At 44.3% G+C, this 19,092-nt stretch overlaps 2 protein-coding genes across 10 annotated transcripts; one reads left to right on the forward strand and one right to left on the reverse strand.

The window, feature by feature from the left end:
• Positions 1 to 480: 480 nt before the first annotated feature.
• LOC118381587 (high mobility group protein B2-like) lies at positions 481 to 18,510 on the reverse strand. Of its 7 annotated transcripts, none has more exons than XM_052513795.1 (6): positions 18,386 to 18,510; positions 17,572 to 17,735; positions 14,841 to 14,992; positions 13,752 to 13,810; positions 11,587 to 11,702; positions 481 to 1,327 (listed from the first exon to the last, which is right to left on the reverse strand). In XM_052513795.1, exons 2-6 carry the CDS (start codon positions 17,719 to 17,721, stop codon positions 1,163 to 1,165), a joined length of 642 nt encoding a protein of 213 aa, XP_052369755.1. In that variant the 5' UTR covers positions 17,722 to 17,735; positions 18,386 to 18,510; the 3' UTR covers positions 481 to 1,162. The 7 variants fall into 7 exon arrangements, with proteins under 7 accessions (XP_052369755.1, XP_052369760.1, XP_052369759.1 ...); XM_052513800.1 differs by lacking the exon at positions 481 to 1,327 and adding an exon at positions 1,950 to 2,015; XM_052513799.1 differs by lacking the exon at positions 481 to 1,327 and adding an exon at positions 3,342 to 3,407.
• On the forward strand, positions 2,753 to 10,134 carry LOC127927423 (uncharacterized). Of its 3 annotated transcripts, none has more exons than XR_008127326.1 (2): positions 2,753 to 2,831; positions 3,113 to 3,326. XR_008127326.1 is itself a non-coding variant. In XM_052513793.1 (2 exons), the coding sequence occupies exon 2, from the start codon at positions 9,150 to 9,152 to the stop codon at positions 10,065 to 10,067; it is 918 nt and encodes a 305-aa protein (XP_052369753.1). In that variant the 5' UTR covers positions 2,765 to 2,831; positions 8,247 to 9,149; the 3' UTR covers positions 10,068 to 10,134. The 3 variants fall into 3 exon arrangements, 1 of the variants encoding a protein (XP_052369753.1); XM_052513793.1 differs by lacking the exon at positions 3,113 to 3,326 and adding an exon at positions 8,247 to 10,134 and having other exon boundaries at positions 2,765 to 2,831; XR_008127327.1 differs by lacking the exon at positions 3,113 to 3,326 and adding an exon at positions 6,972 to 7,106 and having other exon boundaries at positions 2,776 to 2,831.
• Positions 18,511 to 19,092: the final 582 nt, after the last annotated feature.

Genomic DNA, 19,092 nt, shown 5'->3' on the forward strand with positions numbered 1-19,092 from the left:
GTACCGTAATACCCTGTATATAGCCTCCACATTGACTCTGTACCGTAATACCCTGTATATAGCCTCCACATTGACTCTGTACCGTAATACCCTGTATATAGCCTCCACATTGACTCTGTACCGTAATACCCTGTATATAGGCTCCACATTGACTCTGTACCGTAATACCCTGTATATAGCCTCCACATTGACTCTGTACCGTAATACCCTGTATATAGGCTCCACATTGACTCTGTACCGTAATACCCTGTATATAGCCTCCACATTGACTCTGTACCGTAATACCCTGTATATAGGCTCCACATTGACTCTGTACCGTAATACCCTGTATATAGCCTCCACATTGACTCTGTACCGTAATACCCTGTATATAGGCTCCACATTGACTCTGTACCGTAATACCCTGTATATAGGCTCTTACTGCCGCCCTTTAATTATTTGCATCAGTGTTGGAACAGGATTAGATAAAACACACAAAAACATTTTCAGAATCATATTTTTTTTTATTATAAAAGTCAATTTCTACATATTGTTTCAGGACACATTTTTCCATTAAAAAAGAAAATTAAAAACCAAAAAATAAAGTGTATATTTTAAAAGAGTCTGTAGCGTCACACAGCTCTGTTACGACACGTGATAATATTGTAGAGCCTGAACACCACTAGGACCACACACAACCCTGGGAACAACAACAACCTTCTACAAACAGCAACACCGAATGAAGACACCCACAACATTCAGCTCCCAACAGAGGTCTGCTATTGGACGTGTTGGCCCACAGCAACTGTTTCCAGGGTTACAGATGTTTGCGATGACGACTATTCAGTTACACGGTGATATTATGAGTCCCCTTTAGGTCGTGTCTGGTCCAGTCCAGCTCTAACTAACCCTTGACCTAACTAACCTTTGACCTCTGGTCAGCCCTCAACCCTGCAGGGTCACTGACAGGCACACATAACTTTCAGCCAATCAGATTCCTCCTCTGGCCCGTTAGGATTCCGGTGGAACTGGGTTTGTTCGTTTTACCTCGCCGCGACCCTGGGAGGGCGGAGTTTCCACTTTAGGACCAATGGAATGGTCTCAAAATGCGCAAACTCCGCCCACTAGGCGAGCGCTAAATCGAACGCACCAATCCAACAGGCACGAACACTACGCTAACACTTTACTCATCATCGTCGTCATCCTCGTCTTCGTCGTCCTCCAGGTCGTCGTCATCATCATCGTCGCCACCGGCCATGGCGTGGGGCATCATATTGGACGAGCCACCGGGACCGGGTCGCATCGGCACCCGCTTAACGTTCGCACCAGAGCGGTATGCAGCCATATCCTACAGACAGAGAGATGGTGTTATACAGCCATATCCTACAGACAGAGAGATGGTGTTATACAGCCATATCCTACAGACAGAGAGATGGTGTTATACAGCCGTATCCTACAGACAGAGAGATGGTGTTATACAGCTGGAGCGGTATGCAGCCATATCCTACAGACAGAGAGCCTCCACATTGTGGTGTTATACAGCCATATCCTACAGACAGAGAGATGGGTTATACAGCTGGAGGGGTATGACTCTGCCGTATCCTACAGACAGAGAGGTGGTGTTATACAGCCATATCCTACAGACAGAGAGGTGGTGTTATGCAGCCATATCCTACAGACAGAGAGGTGGTGTTATGCAGCCATATCCTACAGACATTGAGAGAGATGGTGTTATGCAGCCATATCCACAGACTCTGGTGTTATACAGCCATATCCTACAGACAGAGAGATGGTGTTATACAGCCATATCCTACAGACAGAGAGATGACTCTGTTATACAGCTGGAGGTATATGCAGCCGTATCCTACAGACAGAGAGATGGTGTTATACAGCCATATCCTACAGACAGAGAGATGGTGTTATACAGCCATATCCTACAGACAGAGAGATGGTGTTATACAGCTGGAGGGGTATGCAGCCGTATCCTACAGACAGAGAGATGGTGTTATACAGCTGGAGGGGTATGCAGCCATATCCTACAGACAGAGAGATGGTATTATACAGCTGGAGGGTATGCAGCCGTATCCTACAGACAGAGAGATGGTGTTATACAGCTGGAGGGGTATGCAGCCGTATCCTACAGACAGAGAGATGGTGTTATACAGCCGTATCCTACAGACAGAGAGATGGGGTTATACAGCTGGAGGGGTATATAGCCGTATCCACAGACAGAGAGATGGTGTTATACAGCTGGAGGGGTATGCAGCCGTATCCTACAGACAGAGAGATGGTGTTATACAGCTGGAGGGGTATGCAGCCGTATCCTACAGACAGAGAGATGGTGTTATACAGCTGGAGGGGTATGCAGCCGTATCCTACAGACAGAGAGATGGTGTTATACAGCTGGAGGGGTATGCAGCCGTATCCTACAGACAGAGAGATGGTGTTATACAGCTGGAGGGTATGCAGCCGTATCCTACAGACAGAGAGATGGTGTTATACAGCTGGAGGGGTATGCAGCCATATCCTACAGACAGAGAGATGGTGTTATACAGCTGGAGGGTATCCTACAGACAGAGAGATGGTGTTATACAGCTGGAGGGGTATGCAGCCGTATCCTACAGACAGAGAGATGGTGTTATACAGCTGGAGGGGTATGCAGCCGTATCCTACAGACAGAGATGGGGTTATACAGCTGGAGGGTATGCAGCCGTATCCTACAGACAGAGAGATGGTGTTATACAGCCATATCCTACAGAAAGAGAGATGGTGTTATACAGCCATATCCTACAGAAAGAGAGATGGTGTTATACAGCTGGAGGGGTATGCAGCCATATCCTACAGACAGAGAGGTGGTGTTATACAGCCATATCCTACAGAAAGAGAGATGGTGTTATACAGCCATATCCTACAGAAAGAGAGATGGTGTTATACAGCTGGATACCGTATCCTACAGACAGGAGATGGTGTTATACAGCTGGAGGGGTATGCAGCCGTATCCTACAGAAAGAGAGATGGTGTTATACAGCTGGAGGGGTATGCAGCCATATCCTACAGACAGAGATGGTGTTATACAGCCGTATCCTACAGACAGAGAGGTGGTGTTATACAGCCGTATCCTACAGACAGAGAGATGGTGTTATACAGCTGGAGGGGTATGCAGCCATATCCTACAGACAGAGAGATGGTGTTATACAGCTGGAGGGGTATGCAGCCATATCCTACAGACAGAGAGATGGTGTTATACAGCCATATCCTACAGACAGAGAGATGGTGTTATACAGCCATATCCTACAGACAGAGAGATGGTGTTATACAGCCATATCCTACAGACAGAGAGATGGTGTTATACAGCTGGAGGGGTATGCAGCCGTATCCTACAGACAGAGAGATGGTGTTATACAGCTGGAGGGGTATGCAGCCATATCCTACAGACAGAGAGATGGTATTATACAGCTGGAGGGGTATGCAGCCGTATCCTACAGACAGAGAGATGGTGTTATACAGCTGGAGGGTATGCAGCCGTATCCTACAGACAGAGAGATGGTGTTATACAGCTGGAGGGGTATGCAGCCGTATCCTACAGACAGAGAGATGGTGTTATACAGCTGGAGGGGTATGCAGCCGTATCCTACAGACAGAGAGATGATGTTATACAGCTGGAGGGTTATACAGCCGTATCCTACAGACAGGGAGATGGTGTTATACAGCTGGAGGGGTATACAGCCTTATCCTACAGACAGAGAGATGGTGTTATACAGCTGGAGGGTATGCAGCCATATCCTACAGACAGAGAGATGATGTTATACAGCTGGAGGGGTATGCAGCCATATCCTACAGACAGAGAGATGGTGTTATACAGCTGGAGGGGTATGCAGCCGTATCCTACAGACAGAGAGATGATGTTATACAGCTGGAGGGGTATACTGCCGTATCCTACAGACAGGGAGATGGTGTTATACAGCTGGAGGGGTATACAGCCTTATCCTACAGACAGAGAGATGGTGTTATACAGCTGGAGGGGTATGCAGCCATATCCTACAGACAGAGAGATGGTGTTATACAGCTGGAGGGGTATGCAGCCGTATCCTACAGACAGAGAGATGGTGTTATACAGCTGGAGGTAATATACAGGTGTAAAAAAATAAAAATACAGCCGTATCCTACAGACAGAGAGATGGTGTTATACAGCTGGAGGGTAGCAGCCTTATCCTACAGACAGAGACTCTGTGTTATACAGCTGGAGGGGTATGCAGCCATATCCTACAGACAGGGAGATGGTGTTATACAGCTGGAGGGGTATGCAGCCGTATCCTACAGACAGAGAGATCTGTTATACAGCTGGAGGGGTATGCAGCCATATCCTACAGACAGAGAGATGGTGTTATACAGCTGGAGGGGTATGCAGCCATATCCTACAGACAGAGAGATGGTGTTATACAGCTGGAGGGTATGCAGCCGTATCCTACAGACAGAGAGATGGGGTTATACAGCTGGAGGGGTATAGCCGTATCCTACAGACAGAGAGATGGTGTTATACAGCTGGAGGGGTATGCAGCCGTATCCTCTGACCGGAGACACATTGACTCTGTATCCGTACAGACAGGAGATGGTGTATATACAGCTGGAGGGGTATGCAGCCGTATCCTACAGACAGAGAGATGGTGTTATACAGCTGGAGGGGTATGCAGCCGTATCCTACAGACAGAGAGATGGTGTTATACAGCTGGAGGGGTATGCAGCCGTATCCTACAGACAGAGAGATGGTGTTATACAGCTGGAGGGGTATTTGCAGCCGTATCCTACAGACAGAGAGATGGTGTTATACAGCTGGAGGGGTTTGCAGCCATATTTTTTTTACAGACAGAGAGATGGTGTTATACAGCTGGAGGGGTTGCAGCCATTTATCCATTAAACAGACAGAGAGATGGTAAATACAAAAGCTGGAGGGTATATTTTACAGACAGAGAGATGGTGTTATACAGCTGGAGGGGTATGCAGCTCTGTCCTACAGACAGAGAGATGGTGTTATACAGCTGGAGGGTATGCAGCCGTATCCTACAGACACACAATGGTGTTATACAGCAATGCAGCCTATCCTACAGACAGCAGAGATGGTGTTATACAGCTGGAAGTATGCAGCCATATCCTTCAGACAGAGAGATGGTCTGTGTTATACAGCTGGAGGGGTATGCAGCCGTATCCTACAGACAGAGAGATGGTGTTATACAGCTGGAGGGTATGCAGCCGTATCCTACAGACAGAGAGATATTTATACAGCTGGTGATATGCAGAGTCCCCAGACAGAGAGATGGTGTTATACAGCTGGAGGGGTATGCAGCCGTGATCCTACAGACAGAGAGATTGACAGCTGGTCAGCCGTAACCCTACAGACACTGAGAGATGGTGTTATACAGCCAGGGGTATGCATTCCTCCTACAGACAGAGAGATGGTGGACAGCTGGGGTATGCAGCCGTTTATCCTACAGACAGAGAGATGGTGTTATACAGCTGGAGGGGTATGCAGCCGTATCCTACAGACAGAGAGATGGTGTTATACAGCTGGAGGGGTAACAGCCGTATCCTACAGACAGGAGATGGTGTTATACAGCTGGAGGGGTATGCAGCCGTATCCTACAGACAGAGAGATGGTGTTATACAGCTGGAGGGTATGCAGCCGTATCCTACGACAGTCGTCCTCCAGGTACAGCTCATCATGCAGCCGTATCCTACAGACAGAGAGATGGTGTTATACAGCTGAGGGGTATGCAGCCACTACAGACAGGAGATATAACGCCGTATCCTACAGACAGAGATGGGTATGCAGCCATATCCTACAGACAGAGAGATGGTGTTATACAGCTGGAGGGGTATGCAGCCATATCCTACAGACAGAGAGATGGTGTTATACAGCCATATCCTACAGACAGAGAGATGGTGTTATACAGCCATATCCTACAGACAGAGAGATGGTGTTATACAGCTGGAGGGGTATACAGCCGTATCCTACAGACAGAGAGGTGGTGTTATACAGCTGGAGGGGTATGCAGCCGTATCCTACAGACAGAGAGATGGTGTTATACAGCCATATCCTACAGACAGAGAGATGGTGTTATACAGCCATATCCTACAGACAGAGAGATGGTGTTATACAGCCATATCCTACAGACAGAGAGATGGTGTTATACAGCTGGAGGGGTATACAGCCTTATCCTACAGACAGAGAGATGGTGTTATACAGCTGGAGGGGTATGCAGCCATATCCTACAGACAGAGAGATGATGTTATACAGCTGGAGGGGTATGCAGCCATATCCTACAGACAGAGAGATGGTGTTATACAGCTGGAGGGGTATGCAGCCATATCCTACAGACAGAGAGATGGTGTTATACAGCTGGAGGGGTATACAGCCTTATCCTACAGACAGAGAGATGGTGTTATACAGCTGGAGGGGTATGCAGCCATATCCTACAGACAGAGAGATGGTGTTATACAGCTGGAGGGGTATGCAGCCGTATCCTACAGACAGAGAGATGGTGTTATACAGCTGGAGGGGTATACAGCCGTATCCTACAGACAGAGAGATGGTGTTATACAGCTGGAGGGGTAAGCAGCCTTATCCTACAGACAGAGAGGTGGTGTTATACAGCTGGAGGGGTATGCAGCCATATCCTACAGACAGGGAGATGGTGTTATACAGCTGGAGGGGTATGCAGCCGTATCCTACAGACAGAGAGATGGGGTTATACAGCTGGAGGGGTATGCAGCCATATCCTACAGACAGAGAGATGGTGTTATACAGCTGGAGGGGTATGCAGCCATATCCTACAGACAGAGAGATGGTGTTATACAGCTGGAGGGGTATGCAGCCGTATCCTACAGACAGAGAGATGGGGTTATACAGCTGGAGGGGTATGCAGCCGTATCCTACAGACAGAGAGATGGTGTTATACAGCTGGAGGGGTATGCAGCCGTATCCTACAGACAGGGAGATGGTGTTATACAGCTGGAGGGGTATGCAGCCATATCCTACAGACAGAGAGATGGTGTTATACAGCTGGAGGGGTATGCAGCCGTATCCTACAGACAGAGAGATGGGGTTATACAGCTGGAGGGGTATGCAGCCGTATCCTACAGACAGAGAGATGGTGTTATACAGCTGGAGGGGTATGCAGCCGTATCCTACAGACAGGGAGATGGTGTTATACAGCTGGAGGGGTATGCAGCCGTATCCTACAGACAGAGAGATGGTGTTATACAGCTGGAGGGGTATGCAGCCGTATCCTACAGACAGAGAGATGGTGTTATACAGCTGGAGGGGTATGCAGCCGTATCCTACAGACAGAGAGATGGTGTTATACAGCTGGAGGGGTATGCAGCCGTATCCTACAGACAGAGAGATGGTGTTATACATCTGGAGGGGTATGCAGCCGTATCCTACAGACAGAGAGATGGGGTTATACAGCTGGAGGGGTATGCAGCCGTATCCTACAGACAGAGAGATGGTGTTATACAGCTGGAGGGGTATGCAGCCGTATCCTACAGACAGAGAGATGGTGTTATACAGCTGGAGGGGTATGCAGCCGTATCCTACAGACAGAGAGATGGTGTTATACAGCTGGAGGGGTATGCAGCCGTATCCTACAGACAGAGAGATGGTGTTATACAGCTGGAGGGGTATGCAGCCGTATCCTACAGACACAGAGATGGTGTTATACAGCTGGAGGGGTATGCAGCCATATCCTACAGACAGAGAGATGGTGTTATACAGCTGGAGGGGTATGCAGCCGTATCCTACAGACAGAGAGATGGTGTTATACAGCTGGAGGGGTATGCAGCCGTATCCTACAGACAGAGAGATGGTGTTATACAGCTGGAGGGGTATGCAGCCGTATCCTACAGACAGAGAGATGGTGTTATACAGCTGGAGGGGTATGCAGCCGTATCCTACAGACAGAGAGATGATGTTATACAGCTGGAGGGGTATGCAGCCGTATCCTACAGACAGAGAGATGGTGTTATACAGCTGGAGGGGTATGCAGCCGTATCCTACAGACAGAGAGATGGTATTATACAGCTGGAGGGGTATGCAGCCGTATCCTACAGACAGAGAGATGGTGTTATACAGCTGGAGGGGTATGCAGCCGTATCCTACAGACAGAGAGATGGGGTTATACAGCTGGAGGGGTATGCAGCCGTATCCTACAGACAGAGAGATGGTGTTATACAGCTGGAGGGGTATGCAGCCGTATCCTACAGACAGAGAGATGGTGTTATACAGCTGGAGGGGTATGCAGCCGTATCCTACAGACAGAGAGATGGTATTATACAGCTGGAGGGGTATGCAGCCATATCATCCTCCAGGAGAGCCTTAAAGGAGCAGCCGTATATTTTGAGACAGGCTTGATCAGAAAGTATTCAGACCTTTTGAACTTTTCCACATTTTGATACATTACAGCCTTATTCTAAAATGGATCAAAAAAATAAAAATGTCATCATCAATCTACACACAATACCCCATAATGATGTCATCATCAATCTACCCACAACACCCCATAATGATGTCATCATCAATCTACACACAATACCCCATAATGATGTCATCATCAATCTACACACAATACCCCATAATGATGTCATCATCAATCTACACACAATACCCCATAAGGATGTCATCATCAATCTACTCACAACACCCCATAATGATGTCATCATCAATCTACACACAATACCCCATAATGATGTCATCATCAATCTACACACAATACCCCATAATGATGTCATCATCAATCTACACACAATACCCCATAATGATGTCATCATCAATCTACACACAATACCCCATAATGATGTCAGCATCAATCTACACACAATACCCCATAATGATGTCATCATCAATCTACCCACAACACCCCATAATGATGTCATCATCAATCTACACACAATACCCCATAATGATGTCATCATCAATCTACACACAATACCCCATAATGATGTCATCATCAATCTACACACAATACCCCATAATGATGTCATCATCAATCTACACACAATACCCCATAATGATGTCATCATCAATCTACCCACAATACCCCATAATGATGTCATCATCAATCTACCCACAATACCCCATAATGATGTCATCATGAATCTACCCACAATACCCCCTAATGATGTCATCATCAATCTACACACAATACCCCATAATGATGTCATCATCAATCTACCCACAATACCCCATAATAATGTCATCATCAATCTACACACAATACCCCATAATGATGTCATCATCAATCTACCCACAATACCCCATAATGATGTCATCATCAATCTACACACAATACCCCATAATGATGTCATCATCAATCTACACACAACACCCCCTAATGATGTCATCATCAATCTACCCACAATACCCCATAATGATGTCATCATCAATCTACACACAACACCCCCTAATGATGTCATCATCAATCTCCCCACAATACCCCATAATGATGTCATCATCAATCTACCCACAATACCCCATAATGATGTCATCATCAATCTACACACAATACCCCATAATGATGTCATCATCAATCTACACACAATACCCCCTAATGATGTCATCATCAATCTACACACAATACCCCATAATGATGTCATCATCAATCTACACACAATACCCCATAATGATGTCATCATCAATCTACACACAATACCCCCTAATGATGTCATCATCAATCTACACACAATACCCCCTAATGATGTCATCAATCTACACACAATACCCCCTAATGATGTCATCATCAATCTACACACAATACCCCATAATGATGTCATCATCAATCTACACACAATACCCCCTAATGATGTCATCAATCTACACACAATACCCCATAATGATGTCATCATCAATCTACACACAATACCCCATAATGATGTCATCATCAATCTACACACAATACCCCCTAATGATGTCATCAATCTACACACAATACCCCATAATGACAAAAAGAAAACTGTTTTTTAGAAATGTTTTCAAATTCATGAAAAATAAAAAACACATACCTTATTTACATAAGTATTCAGACTCTTTGCTATGAGACTCAAAATGTAGCTCAGGTGCATCCTGTTTCCATTGATCATCCTTGTGATGTTTCTACAACTGGATTGGAGTCCACCTGTGGTAAATTAAATTGATTGGACATGATTTGGAAAGGCACACACCTGTCCATATAAGGTCCCACAGTTGACAGTGCATTTCAGAACAAAAACCAAGACATGAGGTCGAAGGAATTGTCTTTAGAGGTCCGAGACAGGATTGTGTTGAGGCACAGATCTGGAGACGGGTACCAAACAATGTCTGCAGCATTGAAAGAACAGTGGCCTCCATCATTCCTTAAATGGAAGATGTTTGGAACCACCAAGATTCTTCCTAGAGCTGGCCGCCCGGCCAAACTGAGCAATCAGGGGAGAAGGGCCTTGGTCAGGGAGGAGACCAGGAACCCGATGGTCACTCTGGCAGAGCTCCAGAGTTCCTCTGTGGAGATGGGAGAACCTTCCAGAAAGACAACCATCTCTGCACCATTCAGACCTTTATGAGTGTCCAGACGGAAGCCACTCCTCAGTAAAAGGCACATGACAGCCCGCTTAGAGTTTGCCAAAAGGCACCTAAAGACTCTCAGACCACGAGAAACAAGATTCTCTGGTCTGATGAAACCAGGATTGAACTCTTTGGCCTGAATGCCAAGCATCACGTCTGGAGGAAACCTGGCACCATCCCTACGGTGAAGCATGGTGGTGGCAGCATCATGCTGTGGGGATGATTTTAAGTGGCAGGGACTGGGAGACTAGTCAGGATCGATGGAAAGATGAACGGGGCAAAGTACAGAGAGATCCTTGATGAAAACCTGCTCCGGAGCGCTCAGGACCTCAGACTGGGGCAAAGGTTCACCTTCCAACAGGACAACGACCCTAAGCACACAGACAAGAAAACACAGGAGTGGCTTCTGAATGTCTCAAGTCTCTGAATGTCCTTGAGTGGTCCAGCCAGAGCCTGGACTTGAACCTGATCGAACATCTCTGGAGAGACCTGAAAATAGCTGTGCAGCGACGCTCCCCATCCAGGTGTGCCAAGCTGGTAGCATCAAACCCAAGAAGACTCGAGGCTGTAATCGCTGCCGAAGGTGCTTCAAAAAAGTACTGAGTAAAAGGTCTGAATACTTATGTAAATGTGACGTTTTCTCCAATAATAATAATAATAATAATAATTCTTTAAAAAACATTTTTTTTTTGCTTTGTCATTATTGTGTGTAGATTGATGAGGGGGAAAAACTATTTAATCCATTTTAGAATAAGGTTGTAACGTTACAAAATGTGGAATAAGTCAAGGGGTCTGAATACTTCCTGAATTCACCGTATATACTGATTTTCTAAGATACTAATGCAATTTTTTAAAAAGTGGTTCCTGTCATCGTGTAAAAATGGTGTTACGGACATTTTTGAACAAGCAAAATATATGTCCTACTACTCCAGAGGACAAGTGGCTAATGAAGCTAATGTGAAGCCGTGTTAAAGTCCAGTATCTGTGAGCGTGTTTGTTACCGTAGTAACGTAGAGTACCTTGTCGTATTTCTCCCTCAGTCGGAGAGCCTTCTCTTCAAACGGCTGTTTCTGGGTTGGAGTCTGTTGACCCCACATGATCCCCAGCTTCTTAGCTGTCTCTCCTATAGAACAGCCTGGAGACGATAATATATACATTATATATACTACCTCATATACATACATTATATATATATACTACCTCATATAGAACAGCCTGGAGAGGATAATATATACATTATATATATATACTACTACTACATCCTATAGAACAGCCTGGAGAGGATAATATATACATTATATATATATACACTACTACTACATCCTATAGAACAGCCTGGACAGGTAGCCTTCACAAGCTTTCCACAATAAGTTGGGTGAATTTTGGCCCATTCCTCCTGACAGAGCTGGTGTCACTGAGTCAGGTTTGTAGGCCTCCTTGCTCACACACGCTTTTTTCAGTTCTGCCAACAATTTTTCTATAAGATTGAGGTCAGGGCTTTGTGATGGCCACTCACAATACATTGATTTTGTTGTCCTTAAGCCATTTTTCCACAACTGGAAGTATGCTTGGGGTCATTGTCCATTTGGAAGACCCATTTGCGACCAAGTTTTAACTTCCTGACTGATGTCTTGAGATGTTGCTTCAATATAGTGACCCTGGGACCCTAGTGACCCTGGGAACTCCTGGTAGTAATACTGTCATCATTAGTGACCCTGGGAACTCCTGGTAGTAATACTGTCATCATTAGTGACCCTGGTAGTAATACTGTCATCATTAGTGACCCTGGGAACTCCTGGTAGTAATACTGTCATCATTAGTGACCCTGGTAGTAATACTGTCATCAGTAGTGACCCTGGGAACTCCTGGTAGTAATACTGTCATCATTAGTGACCCTGGTAGTAATACTGTCATCAGTAGTGACCCTGGGAACTCCTGGTAGTAATACTGTCATCATTAGTGACCCTGGTAGTAATACTGTCATCATTAGTGACCCTGGTAGTAATACTGTCATCATTAGTGACCCTGGTAGTAATACTGTCATCATTAGTGACCCTGGGAACTCCTGGTAGTAATACTGTCATCATTAGTGACCCTGGTAGTAATACTGTCATCATTAGTGACCCTGGGAACTCCTGGTAGTAATACTGTCATCATTAGTGACCCTGGGAACTCCTGGTAGTAATACTGTCATCATTAGTGACCCTGGGAACTCCTGGTAGTAATACTGTCATCATTAGTGACCCTGGGAACTCCTGGTAGTAATACTGTCATCATTAGTGACCCTGGGAACTCCTGGTAGTAATACTGTCATCATTAGTGACCCTGGGAACTCCTGGTAGTAATACTGTCATCATTAGTGACCCTGGGAACTCCTGGTAGTAATACTGTCATCATTAGTGACCCTGGTAGTAATACTGTCATCATTAGTGACCCTGGGAACTCCTGTTAGTAATACTGTCATCATTAGTGACCCTGGGAACTCCTGGTAGTAATACTGTCATCATTAGTGACCCTGGTAGTAATACTGTCATCATTAGTGACCCTGGGAACTCCTGGTAGTAATACTGTCATCATTAGTGACCCTGGGAACTCCTGGTAGTAATACTGTCATCATTAGTGACCCTGGGAACTCCTGGTAGTAATACTGTCATCATTAGTGACCCTGGGAACTCCTGGTAGTAATACTGTCATCATTAGTGACCCTGGGTACTCCTGGTAGTAATACTGTCATCATTAGTGACCCTGGGAACTCCTGGTAGTAATACTGTCATCATTAGTGACCCTGGGAACTCCTGGTAGTAATACTGTCATCATTAGTGACCCTGGGTACTCCTGGTAGTAATACTGTCATCATTAGTGACCCTGGGAACTCCTGGTAGTAATACTGTCATCATTAGTGACCCTGGGAACTCCTGGTAGTAATACTGTCATCATTAGTGACCCTGGGTACTCCTGGTAGTAATACTGTCATCAGTAGTGACCCTGGTAGTAATACTGTCATCATTAGTGACCCTGGGAACTCCTGGTAGTAATACTGTCATCATTAGTGACCCTGGGAACTCCTGGTAGTAATACTGTCATCAGTAGTGACCCTGGGAACTCCTGTTAGTAATACTGTCATCATTAGTGACCCTGGGAACTCCTGGTAGTAATACTGTCATCATCATCATCATTAGTGTACCTGGGAACTCCTGTTTGACCGTCGGACGGAACTCTGCTGAGAACACAAAAAAGGCAGACCTGGGGGAGGAAGAGGAAGGAGGGTTAGAGGGAAGCAGGTCATATGTGATGGAGGAGGGAAGCAGGTCATATGTGATGGAGGGTTAGAGGGAAGCAGGACATATGTGATGGAGGGAGGAGGGAAGCAGGTCATATGTGATGGACGGAGGAGGGTTAGATGGAAGCAGGTCATATGTGATGGAGGGTTAGGGAGGGAAGCAGGACATATGTGATGGAGGGAGGAAGGAAGCAGGTCATATGTGATGGAGGGAGGAAGGAAGCAGGTCATATGTGATGGAGGGTTAGAGGGAAGCAGGTCATATGTGATGGAGGGTTAGAGGAAGAAGGCACATATGTGATGGAGGGAGGAGGGAAGCAGGTCATATGTGATGGAGGGTTAGAGGGAAGCAGGTCATATGTGATGGAGGAAGGAAGCAGGTCATATGTGATGGAGGGTTAGAGGGAAGCAGGACATATGTGATGGAGGGAGGAGGGAAGCAGGTCATATGTGATGGACGGAGGAGGGTTAGATGGAAGCAGGTCATATGTGATGGACGGAGGAGGGTTAGATGGAAGCAGGTCATATGTGATGGACGGAGGAGGGTTAGATGGAAGCAGGTCATATGTGATGGACGGAGGAGGGTTAGATGGAAGCAGGTCATATGTGATGGAGGAGGGAAGCAGGTCATATGTGATGGAGGGAGGAGGGAAGCAGGTCATATGTGATGGAGGAGGGAAGCAGGTCATATGTGATGGAGGGTTAGAGGGAAGCAGGTCATATGTGATGGAGGGAGGAGGGAAGCAGGTCATATGTGATGGAGGGAGGAGGAAGCAGGTCATATGTGATGGAGGGAGGAGGGAAGCAGGTCATATGTGATGGAGGGAGGAGGGAAGCAGGTCATATGTGATGGACGGAGGAGGGTTAGATGGAAGCAGGTCATATGTGATGGACGGAGGAGGGTTAGATGGAAGCAGGTCATATGTGATGGACGGAGGAGGGTTAGAGGGAAGCAGGTCATATGTGATGGATATACAGTAGTGTGTGACTCACGGGGGTCGTTTGGGAGCGTTGGGGTCCTTCTTCCTCCTACCACTCTTGGCCATCCCCTTGGGGGGGACGTACCCCCTCATGTCCCTCTCATATCGCACCTTGTCGTTCTTCGCCATGTCCTCAAAACGACGCTTGTCAATCACAGTGGAAGCCTACAGTTATAAAACACACTACATTAATACATTTAACATTACATATTAATACTAATACAACATATATATAACTTCTCTATTACAGTTATAAAACACACTACATTATATATATATACTATTACACACAGTTATAAAACACACTACATTATATATATATACTATTACACACAAACACAGGTATAAAACACACTACATTATATATATATACTATTACACACAGTTATAAAACACACTACATTATATATATATACTATTACACACAGTTATAAAACACACTACATTATATATATATACTATTACACACAAACACAGGTATAACTATTATAACAGACACAGTGATATAACACCATTATAACAGACACAGTGATACAACACCATTATAACAGACACAGTGGTATAACACCATTATAACAGACACAGTGATATAACACCATTATAACAGACACAGTGATATAACACCATTATAACAGACACAGTGATATAACACCATTATAACAGACACGGTGATATAACAGACACAGTGATATAACACCATTATAACAGACACAGTGATATAACACCATTATAACAGACACAGTGATATAACACCGTTATAACAGACACAGTGATATAACACCATTATAACAGACACAGTGATATAACACCATTATAACAGACACAGCGGTATAACACCATTATAACAGACAGTGATATAACACCATTATAACAGACACAGTGATATAACACCATTATAACAGACACAGTGATATAACACCATTATAACAGACACAGTGATATAACACCATTATAACAGACACAGTGATATAACACCATTATAACAGACACAGTGGTATAACACCTTTATAACAGACACAGTGATATAACACCATTATAACAGACACAGTGATATAACACCATTATAACAGACACAGTGATATAACACCATTATAACAGACACAGTGATATAACAGACACAGTGATATAACACCATTATAACAGACACAGTGCTATAACACCATTATAACAGACAAAGTGGTATAACACCATTATAACAGACACAGTGCTATAACACCATTATAACAGACACAGCGGTATAACACCATTATAACAGACACAGTGATATAACACCATTATAACAGACACAGTGATATAACACCATTATAACAGACACAGTGATATAACACCATTATAACAGACACAGTGGTATAACACCATTATAACAGACACAGTGATATAACACCGTTATACCAGGCACTGTGGTATAACAGACACAGTGATATAACACCATTATAACAGACACAGTGGTATAACACCATTATAACAGACACAGTGATATAACACCATTATAACAGACACAGTGATATAACACCATTATAACAGACACAGTGATATAACACCATTATAACAGACACAGTGATATAACACCATTATAACAGACACAGTGATATAACACCATTATAACAGACACAGTGATATAACACCATTATAACAGACACAGTGATATAACAGACACAGTGATATAACACCATTATAACAGACACAGTGATATAACACCATTATAACAGACACAGTGATATAACACCGTTATAACAGACACAGTGATATAACACCATTATAACAGACACAGTGATATAACACCATTATAACAGACACAGCGGTATAACACCATTATAACAGACAGTGATATAACACCATTATAACAGACACAGTGATATAACACCATTATAACAGACACAGTGATATAACACCATTATAACAGACACAGTGATATAACACCATTATAACAGACACAGTGATATAACACCATTATAACAGACACAGTGGTATAACACCATTATAACAGACACAGTGATATAACACCATTATAACAGACACAGTGATATAACACCATTATAACAGACACAGTGATATAACACCATTATAACAGACACAGTGATATAACAGACACAGTGATATAACACCATTATAACAGACACAGTGCTATAACACCATTATAACAGACAAAGTGGTATAACACCATTATAACAGACACAGTGCTATAACACCATTATAACAGACACAGCGGTATAACACCATTATAACAGACACAGTGATATAACACCATTATAACAGACACAGTGATATAACACCATTATAACAGACACAGTGATATAACACCATTATAACAGACACAGTGGTATAACACCATTATAACAGACACAGTGATATAACACCGTTATACCAGGCACTGTGGTATAACAGACACAGTGATATAACACCATTATAACAGACACAGTGGTATAACACCATTATAACAGACACAGTGATATAACACCATTATAACAGACACAGTGATATAACACCATTATAACAGACACAGTGATATAACACCATTATAACAGACACAGTGATATAACACCATTATAACAGACACAGTGATATAACACCATTATAACAGACACAGTGGTATAACACCATTATAACAGACACAGTGATATAACACCATTATAACAGTCACCGTGGGGGTATAACACCCTGCGATGTGTGTATTAATATGTACCCTCCATCTCTCTGAACACCGTGGTGGTATAACACCCTGTGATGTGTGTATTAATATGTACCCTCCATCTCTCTGAACACTGCTTGGAGAACTCGGCGAAGTTGACCGACTGGTCGGGTTGTTTAATCTTCTGTTCCTCCCGGCAGGTCTGGACGAAGAAGGCGTAGGCTGACGTCTTGCCCTTGGGTTTATTAACGTCCCCTTTCACCATGGCGACACGAATGACTGATGAACCACGGGAGAAAAATAGACACGTTTATTAACTACTTTTATGCAAGAGCATCTAGCTAAAGTGGTTAACTAGCTCGGATCCACGTCAGATAACAGTGTAGACCCGTGTGCAGTAGACTGTATAGGGTTTGCAGTGAGGGTTAGCCCGGTTAGCTGCCACCTAGCATGCTAGCTCGTTGAGAACAATGGGCCCACCATTTGCTTCCCGCCTAACGCGCTGCTAACTCATCCCCATCCCCCAGCGCTAGCATTTATGCTAAAGAAGCTAACGCTGCTAGCTTTCGGCTAGTTAACGTTAGCTAGTGTGAAGAAGAAAAATAATAACGAGTAATCAAATTAGTCATCCTTAATAAAGCAAGTTTATTTTTTTTTACTTTAACTACATGTGAAATGTAGACGTAGCTACGTAACGTTTCGGTGGCTCGCTTTGTAGTTAGCTAACGTTAATATACAGTAACGTTACCGTACAGTAACGTTAACAGTTAACGGTACAGTAACTTAGCAGAAAAAAATACGAGTTAAACATGCAAGGGGAAACTAACGTTTTCTACAATTATTCAGGTACATTTTTCATTAAATGGCTTCATGTAGGGAAAACAAATAATTTGACTACTACTAAACGTGTAATATTTTCCGTGACTTACTTTAACCGGTCAGATAGAAATAATTCGTTTCACGTTGTTGTTGTTGTTGTCGACGCTGTGTGCTTTGCTACGGAGGCCAGTTGATAGAGGTTCAAACTGGATGGAGCTCAGACCCCGCCCCCAGCCCGCCCCCAGCCCGCCCCCGTTGGCTGATTACCGTCAGTAGAACGCTGGGGGCGGGGACCCGAGTGTTGAGATGTGCGGAAACTCGTCCCTGATTGGCCAGGGTGCGTTCGATTCAGCCTTGATTTGGTAGCAAAAGAGCCAACTCCGACTACTGCATGCCGTGCGGCAGATTTTCGCCCTAGTTGAACGCGGTGGGTACGCGGTAAATGGAATAATATTGCGATTCTGATGGTTTTTTTGCGCGGGTATGTGATAGTTTATTACTAGCTGATTGACAACGGTACTAACCATGTCTGTCCGATCAGATCTGAACATTGTCCACTACTTATCTTGTTGGTAATATGATGAAGCGATTCACAACAATGACAAGGACAAGAGCCTAGATATTGGAATCCTTTCTGGCTCACTTTAGCGAGAGGGGTGAAGCTGGTTTTAATGTCTATGGGGTGAAGTGGCAACTTACGTTGCCTCTGCTTTGGTTTTCTATACTGAACAAAGATATAAATGCAACATTTCATTTAACTAGGCAAGTCAGTTAAGAACTAATTCTTATTTACAATGACAGCCCAGGTGACACTGGG

This window comes from Oncorhynchus keta, unplaced genomic scaffold, assembly GCF_023373465.1.
Source record: "Oncorhynchus keta strain PuntledgeMale-10-30-2019 unplaced genomic scaffold, Oket_V2 Un_scaffold_14044_pilon_pilon, whole genome shotgun sequence".
Taxonomy (NCBI): Eukaryota; Metazoa; Chordata; class Actinopteri; order Salmoniformes; family Salmonidae; genus Oncorhynchus; species Oncorhynchus keta.

What these genes read in the sequence shown, in the direction of transcription:
- LOC127927423 (XM_052513793.1), top strand. Translation starts at nt 9,150, where the DNA reads ATGATGTCATCATCAATCTACACACAATACCCCATAATGATGTCATCA.
- LOC118381587 (XM_052513795.1), bottom strand. Translation starts at nt 17,721, where the DNA reads ATGGTGAAAGGGGACGTTAATAAACCCAAGGGCAAGACGTCAGCCTAC. An exon ending in AGTGTTCAGAGAGATGGAGG is followed by an intron (nt 14,993 to 17,571) that starts GTACATATTAAT and finishes TTATAACTGTAG; the next exon opens with GCTTCCACTGTGATTGACAA. An exon ending in TGAGGGAGAAATACGACAAG is followed by an intron (nt 1,328 to 11,586) that starts GTACTCTACGTT and finishes CTCTGTCTGTAG; the next exon opens with GATATGGCTGCATACCGCTC.